Below are 13,911 nucleotides of genomic sequence, written 5' to 3'. Positions count from 1 at the left end.
ACACGGCATCCTATTGGGCGCTATCGGACTTGCGCGGCTAGGTAAAGGAGAGTGCCTAGAAAGGACCATTTTGGCAGAAAGGTCTCGCATAAGATTCCCGGCCCTTTGTGGTGACCTTGGCCTATTGTTGGCGCAAAACAATTGTGCCCACTATTATTGTTTGCAGACTGTCTGACCGTGGGTGTTCAATATCTACGGGGGCTCAAATTACCCACATGTCACTTTCAATGCCTATTAATACGCGTCTTGGCCTGCAGACACAGACTGGCTTTCCCGGCCCCTTTTGCGGTCTGCTGAAATGAAAAAAGGTTCTAAAGCATTTAATACACAAGAGGAAAAAACAAACATAAAAGTTACATAAAACCCATCCATCTCACTGGACGGGGATGGCTGGCAGCGGCATCAGGTAGTTGCCGCGCCGCGCTGCACCCCTGCGGCGCCTGGGCCGGTACACGGGCGCCTGCTCGCCAAGTCGCACTGGTACCAGTGACACCAAGTCACCACTGCCGAACCCCAGCAGCTCCGAATCCGCAATCGGCGACTGATCGACGCCTGAATCTGATTCGCTGGCCTCGCCAGCCCGCTGGTCCCGACTCATCACCATCTGGGAGCCCTGGCTGGGGGCCGCGCTATCCACACGCCATTGTGCGCCTGCAGATCGCAGCGTGTACAACCCATCGCATCGGTTGGCGCTAGGCACACTGCCCTCGTTTGTATACAGGTCGCTGAGCGAGACAATCACCTGCTGGTACTTGTCCAGCCGCTCGCCTCCCATGCGGGCCATGTACCGCGTGTTGGCCTGCGCCATCGTGTTGCGGATGTGCATGAGCCCCGAGATCCCCCGCTGCGGCTTCTGCCACCGCAGCTTGCGCGCGCTGGCCACAAAGATGCGCTTGAGCTGCTCTGCCGTCAGCTCATCGCTCTCGATCACTGTCGAGCTGGACGACAGCCGGCTTGTAGGCGAGATGCTGGAGAAACTGCACCCACGCCTGTCGTGGCGCTTCTGCTGCTGCTTAGACGAGCTGCCGCTCACCGTAGCTGCCAGAGCATAGCGGTCGCCAATGTCGCCCGCTGTTGTCTTGGGCAGCGACGGCATATCGTAAAACGCCCCCGAGACGTCGTACTCGTAGTTTGAGACGTCGTCGTCGTCGGCTGCCCATGCATCCATCTTCTGCTGTTCGTGTGCCGAGGGCGGGGGTGGTGCCAGGATCCCACTAAGCGCACCAGTGCCTTCGTAGGCATCGCCGTCGTGGACTCTGGGCTTGCTCTTGGCGTGCGTCTGGCGCGTGTCAGAGGTGGTTGGCGTGAGCTCTGGGCTAGTGGTCGGCGAACCAGACGCATTGGACCTATAGTGCCTGTGGTGGTGATGCCGAAAGCCGATATTGAGAAGTGGGGACTTGGCCACTGGCGCCGGCTTGGGGACCAGTGCTGGGTGATGCCTGTTGGTGGTGGCTGGCATGGCGGTCTTCCGGGCCAGGCTCAGTGTACGCTGCCCCCCACCCAGCACAGAAACCCTGCTGCCAGCTTGACCCGGGCTATAGCCCACTGCTGACCCGGAGCCAGCAGTGTACTGGTGCTGCTGGTGCTGTACACTGGATCCAGCAGTGGCCCCAACCACACCGGGTCCTGCTGCTGCTGGCGCACCCGATTCCGCTGATGAGGTGGCCATGTGGTGGGCTCCTCGATCCTCGTGACAGCTGCTGGCCATTGCGCTGCTGGCCATCTGGACCTGATGTAATTTGGGAGATGCTGCCGGCGGGAGCGCACAATTAATATCCTTGCCCGCATACGCCGAGAGCTGCCGCCCCGGAGCGGAACCACGGATTGTGCTGCGCTCCAGTTCCCGCGGCTCCTTTGTTGCCAGCGTGTCATCTGAGTCTCCCTCGCTGCTGCTGCCGCTGCTGCCGCTGCTGCCGCCCTCGTCGTGCTGCCACCGCCGCATCAGGCCCTTGGACTTTTTGCCCCGCAGCGTCGAGTGCTTATCATGCGTGAACTTTATGCCCAGGAAGCTGCGCCGCACCGGCAAGTCGTGCGTTACCAGTGTCTGGTCAATCTCCATGTGCGAGTGGATGACTGCGGGCTTTGGGTGCTGCAGCGAGTCTGCTGCCGGCGGGCTGCTGCGCAGAGACGAGAAATATGTCCGGCGCTTAGCTGGCTTTGCGGTGTATTCAAAAACAGTCGCATGGTTGTCATGCAGATCCTCGGCTTCCTCAAAGGCGGTTGCGGCTTGGCTGGTTGCCGCTGCTACCGCATCGCGCTTTCTGCGAAAGATATTCATTATAAAAATGTGTGGATGTGTGGAAAATGTGGGAAAGAGTTATAGCATATACAGAGTATTTGGCAAGTCGTTGGAGAGGGTGGGAAGAGAGTAGGGGCGTGGTAACTGCAGCAAGTCGATTATCAAAAAAGGAGAAGGAGAGCAAAGAAAAGTAGCACGTCAGGAGAATGGGCGAAGGTTGAATACGAACAACGGGGGGAGGCAGATGGTTTGTGTGGTTAAAATAATGCGATCTGGCGAGGGCTGGGCAGTAAACGCAGTAGGCTTCCAACAAGGTGCTATGTTTGCAACCAGGAAAAGGGCATAAGCTGCTCGGGGAGTTATTAATAAAATACTGAGAAAGAGAATAAAAGGTGTCTTGGAAAAACCCGCCCGGCATGGTCGGGCGGTCTGGCGGTTTTATATAAGGTTTGAGAAGCGTGTATGCTAGGTATCAGGAATAAAAGGTCCTCCCCCAACGACAGCACTCGTAGATTTCGTGCGCTCCCGGCTTTTTTCGTCCACAGAAAATAAAATGTTGCACTCGGTGCTGCACCAAATCGAGCATGGTAGCCATGTGGCAAGACCCGGCAGCTCAACCATTCTCCAGATCACCGCTCGCTTTTTTAGTAAACAAAAGCCCCACCCCTCAATCATAACTTTGATGGTCCTTGGTCAGTAGTAGTCTCTCTTGGCAGGCGGGATTTTTGAACACTAGTCGCCTATGCGCAGACTCCCGCTGATGCACCTCCCGGCCCTGGGACCGCATACGGTCTTTTCTCAGTCATGCACACCTCTGCATGTATATCGCCTTTTCTCACTAGCCCTTCCCCGACATGGTGATGGTATCAAGCCGATCCGCAGTGAGCTCATAAATCATCCTGGCTTTGTCTGTGCAGCTGCCCGCTGTATTTTTAGATTGCCTGGCATCGGCGCTCGCCGCAACCGAAGCTCTTTTTCCCTTTTCAAGAATGCAAACAATCCCGGGCTGGACAATGCACTAGTCTGTCATCGATGGCACTAATTACCGCCTGATGCCCAGCAGAATGGACACGCATAATCGGATGTGCGAAGGCTTTGTTGTTGCTGCTATCGCTGGCACCGGGCTGCAGCAGACTGCGCACAACGAGATTAGCTGAGGGTGCACAGCCGGTTTGGCAGGTGGAACGCGAAGCGACGGAAATGTGTCTGCGATGGCAGCACAAACGAAAAGCGCGTCCTTCTTTCCTCATAAAGGAACATGTTGGGACCAGGTTCTCCGCTCATTTGCCTATAGCTTTTGCACCCAGTCGCCTGGCCAATGTCGGCATCAGTGCCCAATCACAGCCATCAATAGCTCGTGATGTGGATCCAAATCAGCTAATCTGCAGATGCATCACAGCGTTGGATCACGCTGCTATCAGTTGCCTGTGGGCTTTTTCCTGGCAGGCTGGTGCACAGCGCCAGCGCTGCTGGCACAGCAGGGGAAGGGCCAAATGGCTCTGGGGTGCCCACAAGAGATAGCAGAAAAGAGGACGGAAAATACACCCGGTTTCAAATTCGCAATTTCGACAGCCTTTTCTTTTCCTGTACTCAATCGCTATTAGATTTCACCTTCAATCCCCAGAAGCCTCAACTACGATGAACGCTGTTATTGGACGGACCATGCTCAAGCGCACCACTGCCCTGCGCAACTACTCGAGCCTTCGCGAGATCATTCCGCCCAACATTGGATTCGCGGCGCGCGCCGGTGAGTCGGCGGCTCCCGAGGCAGCCTCTGGCGTCGCAGCGTCGGTGAAGGACATCAGCAAGGTGGTGTCGCTGTACCGCGGTCTGCCCAAGGGCGAGCTTGCGGCCCCGGCGGCCCGCGGCGGCCCCCTGGCCCGCTACTACGCGCGCTACATCGGCGGAGACAAGCCGTCGGGTGCCCCGATCGTGCACGTTATTGGCGCTCTGCTGGTCAGCGGATACTCTATCCACTACTTTATGCACCTGAAGCACCACAAGCACGCCGAGCACCACTAGATGCCTTCATAGTATTTCCTTTTGTCGTCTTTCTGTTTGCAACGTGAGGGGTCCTTTCAGTATTTTGTTGTGACTGTGGAAAATGCCATAGTTTGGATTGATCTGGAAAATGTGTTTGGGCTCAGGCGGTCAGTCCGCAGGCCAGGCGGCGACTGGTATATTATATCTTTCACAAACCCAGCTTTTTTTTTTTTCCACAACATGACCACAGCAGCTAGACCAACGTTCGACCCCGCGCGGGGCAAGGAGACAGTGGTGATTACGTACCAGCAGCACAAGACCGATCTCGCCAGCCACACCAAGCTGAAGTACCGGCAGCCGGGCCAGAGCAACGAGGACGAGTACACGATCGAGGATCTCAAAGAAGAGCTGCGCGAAGCCGAGCGCAGGCACTTTGAATCCAGGCGCATAAAAAACGGCGCGCACGCCCCCGACGACCCGCAAGAGAAGCTCAAATTTATCGAGATGGCACAGCGGCTCGACGCCGAATCATCCGACGACGAAGCAGACGACAGCAATGACGGCGGGAGCTCGGCCGACGAGTCCAGCGATTCGGACAGCGAAGACGAGACGGCCATGCTAATGCGCGAGCTCGAGAAAATCAAGCGCGAGCGTGCAGAGGAGAAGGCGCGCGAGGAGCAGGAGGCCCTGGAGGAGCAGGCCGAGAAGGTGTCGGCGCTGGGCGACAACCCGCTGCTGGGGAAGAAGGACTTTAGCGTCAAGCGGAGGTGGGATGACGACGTTGTGTTCCGGAACCAGGCGCGGGGCGATGACGACAAGCCAAAAAAGCGGTTCATCAATGACATGTTGCGGTCCGACTTCCACCGCAAGTTTATGAAAAAGTACGTTCGCTGAAATCTGCCCAGGCTCTCCGCTTGGCAGCAACCTGCTCTTTGTCTTACCCCTTCTTTTTTTAAATACAGCAAATTCCAGATGGATGACTTTCGCGGCCTGAATTGGCAGAACAGAAGCGGCGGGAGCACGACGCCTAGCCGCAGTGCTGGCCAAGTCTCGCCCATGAGCAAGCAGACGCAGAGCAAGGACGACCCATTCGGCGAGCTCGTGTCGTTTACGAGCACAGCCAAGCCAAGCGACAGGTCTAAGCTGACCCTGCGCGAGCAGCTGGAGCAAAAGTCGCGCAATTCGCCGTCGGCTTCGCCAAAGCCATCGCAAACAAGCGCTGCGGACGGCTTGTGGAATTTCGACGCGCTGGAGCGGGCCTCAACGCCGCGGTCAGTGTCGCACACGCCAGTGCCGCAGAGCACCGCCATGGACTTTGACCCGTTTGCGTCACCGAGCCAGCCCGCACCTAAACAGCCCATGGCAGCACCCGCACCCAGGCCCAATGCAGCGGCCACAGCGCCCATCCTGCTGGACGATGACGAGCCGATCCCCATGGATATCAATCCGCCGCCAGCGGCCAGCCAGCCCGCAGGCGTTGATCGTGACTTCGAGATTGCACAGATCGTCGAGCACGGGTTCTCGGCAGACCAGGCGCGGTCGGCGCTGGAGCTGTCGGGCGGCAGTACACGCAAGGCCATTCAGCTGCTGCGCGAGCAAAAGTCAGCCGAGCGCCAGATGCACCGGCAACCGTCGCAGCGCTTTCACGACGAGTCATCGGACGATGACGGCACCGGGTACTCGTACAATCGCCAGCCTCGGCAGCCCCGCGATATGTTTGCTGGTGGTTCTGACTCGCTGGTGGCCGCAGCCAACGAGATCGGTGCGTCTGTGTGGAAGCAGGCCAATTCGCTGTTCGCCTTTGGCAAGAAGAAGATCACTGAAATGCAAGAGTCGCTGCAGGACCAGAGGCGGAGAGAGAATACCGACGAGCTGTGGAAGTCCGGGTGGCCGTCCAATAACCCGAACATGCAGCGATACAGGGACGATTCGTCGGACGAAGAGGAGGTCTATGTGTCGTCGCGTAGACGGGGCGGGCAGCCCGCAAGGAGCGCCGAGCCAGAACCGCCAAGGAGGGCCGAGCCACAGCTGGCGAGGTCAGCAGGAAGGAGCCAGCAGGAGACATCAGCGTTTATTGACTTTGGCGATGTGCTTGAGTCCGGACCTGCCGCCCCACAGCGCCGTGCCCAGCCCCCACCTGTCTCCGCAGCCCGAACCGCGCCCACCCAGCCCCCACGGCCGCCGCAGCAGCGACAGCCGCCATCAGCCCCCAGGTCTGCGCAGTCGACCCCTGTGCCCCAGTTGGCAGCGAACATTCTGCGCGAGTCACGCACAATCAAGGGCAACGCCAACGATAAGTTCAAGCTGGGCCAGTTCGGCGACGCCATCGCCGGCTACTCCCTTGCAATCAGGCGCGTGTCCCAGCACACAGCCGACCACCCGATCCTGATTGTGCTCTACAACAACCGTGCCCTGGCGTATGCGCGCAACGGCGAAGCCAAGCAGAGCCTGGCCGACTGCACGGCGTCGCTGGAACTGTACGAGAAATACCGCGCCCATGGCTCCATTGCGCTGGACAGCACCGAGACCATTGGGCTGGAGGAGCAGCGCAGCAAGGCGCTCCAGCGGCGCGGCGAGGCTAACGAGGCTGCGGAGCGGTACCAAGACGCGTACGCTGACTGGAAGGCTTTGCGCGAAATTGCACGCGACCCGTCGTCGCGCCAGCAGGCCGTGCGCGGCATCCAGCGGTGCGAGAAGGCCCTGGGGATTGCGCAGCCGGTGAAGAAGCCAGTGAAGAAGCCCGAGCCGCGAGCCGAAGATCTGGCCAATGTGTTTGCGTCCATCTCGATGTCGCACGTCAAGAGCACTGGCGGTCCCGCTACCGCCAGCGTCGAGAACTCGGCGGCGGTTGGCGAGATGCGGCGCCAGGAGAGGGCGAAGCAGGAGGAAGATGCCCAGCGCCTGGCCATCAACGACGAGGTCGATGCAATGCTGGCCCAGTGGCGTGACGGCAAGCGCCAGAATATCCGTGCGCTGCTGTCGAGCCTGCACACGCTGTTGCTGACGTTCAAGCCGATTGGCATGCATGAGATCCTGGAGCCGAACAAGGTCAAGAGGGCGTATATGCGGGCCATTGCCAGATTGCATCCGGACAAGCTCGACAAGGACCTGGATGTCAAGACAAAAATGATCTCGGCAAATGTGTTCAGCACGTTGAATGAGGCCTGGGATGCGTTCAAGACACAGGAAGGGATCAGCTAAATCGCACATACACAAGCATTTCTGCGCATGTCTCACACATAAAACTGCTCATACCAGACAAGGCCCGTGCGCAGAACTTGATACATAATGAAAGTTCATTTTGGCCACATGAAAGCGAGTATGCCACTGAATGAACGCAAGCAGTATCCTGCGAGTCACCGTGCCCATTTTGCATAGCAACCCTCGTGCACATGTGGAATCCCCTCCAACGCAAGACCGTGTTTAGAAAAATTCTCCGCTAAAAGCTAGTGCCTGCCACAGATCATCATCCTACTCGCATGAATCTCGGTGTTCGGGACAGGCTTGTCACGGATTTTGTCAGTAGATTTGTGGACTTTTGGCAGAAAAGCGACCGAGCCATTTGCATCCGCTGCCAATCCGAGCATCGGCAGCCCCCACCTCTTCAGTGGTAGTACTTCAGTACGAGATCGGCCTATGGCAAACACAGCAGAGCAGACCGGGCAATAGTGAATATAAACGGGCAGCTTCCTCCCTACACCCTCGGCCGGCTCCTCATTATCTTTTTCAGCCCTACCTCTTCCGCTTTCCTTTAGTCTCCGAGATGGATCCTGTTGATAAACCCACAGCCTTGGCCGTCGAAACCAACTACATGCCGCCCCAGGACACCTCGCTGGAAAAGAATCCCTCGCATGCGCCCTCTGACGAGAAGACCGACGTGTCCATCGCTGAGGACAGCAGTCCGAAAGTGCGTCCTCCCGACTGCGCCTACGGCTGGATTCCTACGCTGGCTGTCTGCATCAACTACATGTTCATGTTCGGCGCGTCCAACTCGTATGGTGTCTTTTCGACCTACTATCTGAATGAACGGTTCGTCGGCACGCCTGCCACGACGCTGGCCTGGATCGGCACGCTGATTCCGACAATGATGCTGGGCTGCAACATCGTCACCGGTGCACTGGCCGACAAACTCGGGTTCCGTCGCACGGCATACGTCGGCACTGTGCTGTGCTCGCTTGCGTATATTCTAGCGTCGTTTGCCAACCAGGTCTGGCAGCTGATTCTAACCCAGGGCGTGTTGTTTGGCATCGGTGCATCGTTCTTGTTCGCACCCAGCGTGTCGATCCCGCCGCAGTGGTTCGTCAAGTACCGTGGTATCGCTAATGGTATTGCTGTCGCAGGTAGCAGTTTTGGTGGTCTGTGGTTTACTGCCGCCACCCAGGCAATGCTTGACAATCTGGGTGCTGCGTGGGCGCTGCGGATCCTTGGCATTCTAACATTTGTGGTTACAGGTGTTATGAATATGTTCTACCAGCGGCGCGTGCCCGCAAAGCCGCGCAAGAACCTGTTTGAGCTGAAGGCGTTCAGGAGCATGACCTTCTGGCTCATTGCCATTGAGGGTGCAGCCATCTACGTCGGCTATTGGGCGGTCACTTTCTATGTCGGTACCGCAGCACTTCAACTCGGCGGCACGTCGCGGGATGGCTCAAACCTGCTGCTTGCATTGAACGCAGGCAGCGCCATTGGGAGAATTGGTGCTGGGTATATTGCTGACAAGGCTGGAAATATCAACACCCTGGTGGTCAGTGATGTGCTAACAGTCGTCATCCAGATGTCGATTTGGATGACCGCCAAGAGCATTGGCCAGCTGTACGCACTCTGCATTCTGTACGGGATGTTCTCGCCGACCTTCATCTCGATCAACGCCGTCATCGTAGCCACGTATTTCGACCAGGACATCCTTGCCAGCGTCATGGGCATGGCCAATATGTTTGCGGGTGTTGGCGGTCTGGCCGGTAATCTCTCGCAGGGCCATATTGTTGACCGTTACGATAAGCGCCAGGGCTTCAACAACACCATCATCTTCTCGGCCATGTTCATTCTCTTCTCAGGAATCGTCGTCTATCTCTTGCGCGTCCATGTCATCCGCAAGTCAGACAACAAAAGGTTCCTGCAGAAGGTGTAAATTACGGGAAAGCCCAGGCTTTTCAAATTTATAGAAACCCCTCTTGTATATTGTTTTTGCTATCCTTTTTCCAACTCTCATAAAAAGGGTTAATTTTCTTTTTTACTTTTTTCTTGGACATTTCTTGATATAACAAATGTCATTCCTAGATTAGAAACACAAAGGCCACTATCAACATCTATTGTAATGGAATATGTAGAAGCGTCGGTATAAAAGTGCGTGGCATGCATTATATTACATTTCCATCCATTCGCATGACATCACGAGAAAGATATGTGCTCAAGCACAGGTAGACAGAATTTGACATTCAAACAATACTAGCAAAGGGCCATGGCTAGTACATGCTTTGGGGTCTTCAGGGGCTACCTCATCAACTATTAACACAAGGGTCGACGCTTGCCAGAAAACATTAAAATTTTCTTTCATTTCTTCCTACTTTGTCTTCGTATCGTGTACTAGCATAGAGATGAAAACATCCAGATGATAAGGTCTGGATAAATACCGTTTGCGCTTATCACATCGTTGTATAGTGTTGAAATATATTGCTTGGGCAGTTATTTTTGTTGACTGTACGCATAGCAATGCATTTTGCATATCAACAGCTCGATTACTGATCGGACACCGTATTCTGGTCCTGCTCTACACCAGTCTCGTGCTGGAGTGTGGCGGAGAATTTATCTTTCAGGCAGATCATGGAAAGAGCCTTACATCACTAGACGAGCACATTCCAGCCATTCTGGCTGCACACCAGCAGCAACCAGGAATATGCCTATTGATGATTATTTTCCGCCTTGTTTACAATCATTATTTTTACTCTTCCTGGGCAGGTGTGGACAGTTGGTGTGCGTTGCATGTGTCGGAATCCGCAGAAGAATTGTGAGTATACGGCGCTAGCGTCACAAGGCGGATGCAAATCGCTCTACTATCTGTTTCCATTTTTGTTTGCTGTTGCAACATGCCAAGAAATTTTTTCGCCGCCCATGGCAGGGCTTTCTCTGAGTCGTTTTGTCTTGTCGTCTTGTCGTTGCTCTGCTACGCGTGCGGGTTTAATCGTAATAATAGAGCAGGACATAACCTGCTCTCATACCTGCTTACTTTTAACTTTGATACTACATGTGCCGCTTGTCATGTTTCTGAGGGTATCGCTGTGATTTCTACAAAATGTGACTGCGTTTACGCGATATGCAGAGCTATCTTTTTGCATGGGACTCATTGCTCTGCTGGAGAGCATGGGATCCCTTGACCCGTGGTGCACACCTTGCTTGTACCTGCGAAGTGGGATGCACACACTCCAGAGCTGCGGATCCTGATTCCTCGGTCACAATGCAATCGAAAAAAAATCTCCTCGCTTAGCGGAGAATTTCCAAAACAGCACCCTTCTAATAGAATCGATGACTTTTGAAGAAACTTCTTTTTCGGAATTCACGCAAAATCTATCTTCCACGATCATCAGCGCCCTCCCTCCGTTGCTAGCAACACTGCCCTATGCTCAACAAAAGCCAAAGACGCAGCTGCCAACTAATGCCAATCCTGTGTCTTCCCCAAACCTCGCTTCCAGTTCAGTAGCTCGACAGCACAAGGCTGCTATAAAAGCAGTTCATTCTGACTGGCGTTCTCGCCCAATCTTCATCTTACCCAGGTCTTTCCCTTTGTCCCAGTCATACTTTCATTTGTACTCTCATGCAAGGGCACGGCACGACAGAATCAATAACGAGCGAGCCTCAACAGGTGGAGCAGATGCCAGTGCAATACACTGAGAATCATTTGGAAAAGCACCTTTCGCGTCCTCAGTCAGATGAGGAGAAGACCGATGTGTCAGTCGCTGAAGATGACGGTCCCAAGGTGCGTCCCCAGGACTGTGCGTTTGGCTGGATTCCGACAATCGCTGTCTGCATCAACTACATGTTTATCTTTGGTGCATCCAATTCGTACGGCGTTTTCTCAACATACTATCTGACTGAACGGTTCGTCGGCACGCCTGCCACGACACTCTCATGGATCGGTACGCTTATCACCTCACTCATGCTGGGCTGCAATATCATCACTGGTGCATTGGCGGACAAGATCGGGTACCGTCCTACAGCATATATCGGAACTGTTCTCTGCACTGTCGCCTATATTTTGGCATCATTTGCCAACCAAGTTTGGCAGCTGATTCTGACCCAAGGTGTGCTGTTCGGTATTGGCGCTTCCTTCCTGATTGCCCCTAGCCTTTCCATTCCACCACAGTGGTTCAACAAGTACCGCGGTGTCGCCAATGGAATTGCTGTTGCAGGCAGCAGCTTCGGCGGTCTGTGGTTCACTGCCGCCACCCAGGCAATGCTTGAAAACCTGGGCGCTGCGTGGGCGCTGCGGATCCTTGGCATCCTCACATTTGCCATTACCGGCATCATGAACATGTTCTACTACCGCCGTGTGCCAGCCAAGCCCCGCAAGAACCTGTTTGAGTGGAATGCCACCAAGAGGATGACCTTCTGGCTGATTTCCATCGAGGCGACAGCAATGTACATCGGCTACTGGGCACTGACTTTCTACATCGGCTCAACTGCAAAGCTGCTCGGCGGCACGCTGCAGGATGGCTCGAATCTGCTGCTTGTTCTGAACGCCGGCAGTGCCGTTGGCCGCATCGCGGCTGGGTACATTGCTGACAAGATCGGAAGCATCAACATGCTGGTCATTAGCGACTTTGCCACGGTTATCATCCAGATGCCGCTGTGGATGAAGGCCAACAGCCTTGGGCCGCTGTATGCGCTGTGTGCACTGTATGGAATGATTTCACCGACATTCATCTCCATCAACCCGGTTCTGGTCTCAACGTACTTTGACCAGGACGTGATGGCCAGCGTCATGGGTATGACCAACCTGTTTGCTGGCATCGGCGTGCTCTCTGGAAACCTCTCACAGGGCCGCATCTTTGACCTGTACGATAAGCGCCAGGGCTTCACCAACACCATCATCTTCTCAGCCATGTTCATTCTCTTCTCAGGGATCGTCGTCCTCGGTCTGCGTTTCCATATTATCCGCAAGCTGCCTAGCAAGCGATTCCTCCAGAAGGTGTAGTATGGAGACAGGTGCTACACGGCCACTTTACGCTATAGATATTTCTGTATATTGTTTTTGCTATCCTTTTTCCAACTCTCCAAAAAGAAAGAGGTATGTTATAGTTTAGAATATCAGACATTCCGATTTCTAATCCTTCTTGTGTCCCAGGCTACGCACATTGTCGGCCACTTCGCCGACCGCCTCGCGGACTCGGTTGCCAAAGCCGCCGACAATTGAAGGGCGTTTGCCGGTGTTTCTGACGGCGGACTCTGCTGCACGTTCGGGTGCCTCGTTGTGGATCTGCTCCAGGTTCACCTTTGCCCGGGCTACCTCTTCGGCGCCACCTCTTGTCATTTTCTCGTTCTTCATGAGGTGGCCAAGGTGCTGCTTTACTTCACCAACAGCCATATTGATGTTTTCTTTGATCTGGTCTCCGGTGCGCGGCATGCTGAAGATATTCTAGTTGCGGATGATGGTCAAAGCTGTGCTGAATCTCGATGAGGAAAAGTGTTGATGGAAAATTCACGCAGACTTGCAAGATAAGCTGTTGCTGTTGCTGTTGCTGCTGCTACAGGATTAGGCTTTGGTGGCCAGCTTTATATTCTCCGACGCAGCCCATCCTGCTTACCAATATTCAGAATGGTGCACGACTGAACAAAGCACAAGTGTGAATTTGGTTACACAGAGTCACGGCTGAATGTAAATCCAGTGGAGACATGCAAATAACTAATATTGTCGAGAATGACTGCGCATGTAGTACACGGCATGGTCGTCTATTCGCCAGCAGCCCAGCTTGTATAACGCGCGTGGATATGGCCCTCTGCTGTACCGACTCTCTGCGCAGCAACATCGAACGACGTTTCAGGCGCATTGCACTGAATAGCTTGGAGTAAACTACAGCCGCATTTGTGACCACCAGTCCACAGCCCTAATCTCAGATTTTGGCACTGAATGAGAGTGCGCGGAGTCAACGAAACGGGACGGGATATCAGTGATGGTTAGGAGCAGCATTTCTATATTCGTCTTTTTCGCGGAATACTTCCTGGCGCCTCTCGACAACTGGCCCAGTATCCACCTCGCTGTTTTGCTCGACATTATACTGGGCCCCGTGGGATGCACCAGTCGGATGGCCACTGCTACCGCTGGATCTGGCAGCTCTGTCTGAGCTGTGCCTGCGCGATTCATTCCGGATTCGCTGCTTATCTTCCCTGGCAGTGAGAATCTCATCGTTTCCTCTTGCCATCATTGGCTCGCTGCGGATCATCTGCCCTATGAGACACCTGGTTATGCCCGCAAAGATTCTAGCATCGTCCTTCAACTTGTCACGTGTACGCGGCATGATAGTGGGTAGTGTTAAAACGTAATTGCTGTACAGAAAAATAGATGTAATAGTAAGAGTGGAGAAGCGTGCAGCAAGAAGGCAGACACTGGGTTCGGTATGCTCAGCAAAGACCAGTGTCTTAGGGCTCTCGCAAGAACACGAAGCTGCTCCTTGACCGTTAGGCAGATAGTGTGGCAAGGG

General features: G+C 54.8%; 5 protein-coding genes across 5 annotated transcripts; 3 read left to right on the top strand and 2 right to left on the bottom strand.

Moving 5' to 3' along the window:
* Positions 1 to 306: 306 nt before the first annotated feature.
* On the bottom strand, positions 307 to 2,631 carry DL89DRAFT_267525 (uncharacterized protein). Its single transcript, XM_040887535.1, has one exon. It carries the CDS (start codon positions 2,276 to 2,278, stop codon positions 374 to 376), a length of 1,905 nt encoding a protein of 634 aa, XP_040743947.1. The 5' UTR covers positions 2,279 to 2,631; the 3' UTR covers positions 307 to 373.
* Positions 2,632 to 3,877: 1,246 nt separating this feature from the next.
* DL89DRAFT_257561 (uncharacterized protein) lies at positions 3,878 to 7,423 on the top strand (the record flags this gene model as incomplete). The annotated part of the gene is made up of 4 exons (XM_040885540.1): positions 3,878 to 4,195; positions 4,353 to 4,416; positions 4,473 to 5,103; positions 5,185 to 7,423. 4 exons carry the CDS (start codon positions 3,878 to 3,880, stop codon positions 7,421 to 7,423), a joined length of 3,252 nt encoding a protein of 1,083 aa, XP_040743946.1.
* Positions 7,424 to 8,033: 610 nt separating this feature from the next.
* DL89DRAFT_223154 (MFS general substrate transporter) lies at positions 8,034 to 9,347 on the top strand (the record flags this gene model as incomplete). The annotated part of the gene is made up of 1 exon (XM_040884625.1): positions 8,034 to 9,347. One exon carries the CDS (start codon positions 8,034 to 8,036, stop codon positions 9,345 to 9,347), a length of 1,314 nt encoding a protein of 437 aa, XP_040743945.1.
* A 1,737-nt stretch (positions 9,348 to 11,084) lies between these two features.
* DL89DRAFT_292951 (MFS general substrate transporter) lies at positions 11,085 to 12,407 on the top strand (the record flags this gene model as incomplete). Its single annotated transcript, XM_040890354.1, has 1 exon — positions 11,085 to 12,407. The coding sequence occupies one exon, from the start codon at positions 11,085 to 11,087 to the stop codon at positions 12,405 to 12,407; it is 1,323 nt and encodes a 440-aa protein (XP_040743944.1).
* A 677-nt stretch (positions 12,408 to 13,084) lies between these two features.
* On the bottom strand, positions 13,085 to 13,802 carry DL89DRAFT_267522 (uncharacterized protein). The gene has a single exon (XM_040887534.1). It carries the CDS (start codon positions 13,726 to 13,728, stop codon positions 13,378 to 13,380), a length of 351 nt encoding a protein of 116 aa, XP_040743943.1. The 5' UTR covers positions 13,729 to 13,802; the 3' UTR covers positions 13,085 to 13,377.
* Positions 13,803 to 13,911: the final 109 nt, after the last annotated feature.

Source organism: Linderina pennispora, assembly GCF_002104995.1.
Source record: "Linderina pennispora strain ATCC 12442 chromosome Unknown DL89scaffold_6, whole genome shotgun sequence".
Lineage (NCBI taxonomy): Eukaryota > Fungi > Kickxellomycota > Kickxellomycetes > Kickxellales > Kickxellaceae > Linderina > Linderina pennispora.
Note: the sequence above shows the minus strand (reverse complement) of the source record. Positions and strands in the feature narration are given on the sequence as shown.

What these genes read in the sequence shown, in the direction of transcription:
- DL89DRAFT_267525 (XM_040887535.1), bottom strand. Translation starts at nt 2,278, where the DNA reads ATGAATATCTTTCGCAGAAAGCGCGATGCGGTAGCAGCGGCAACCAGC.
- DL89DRAFT_267522 (XM_040887534.1), bottom strand. Translation starts at nt 13,728, where the DNA reads ATGCCGCGTACACGTGACAAGTTGAAGGACGATGCTAGAATCTTTGCG.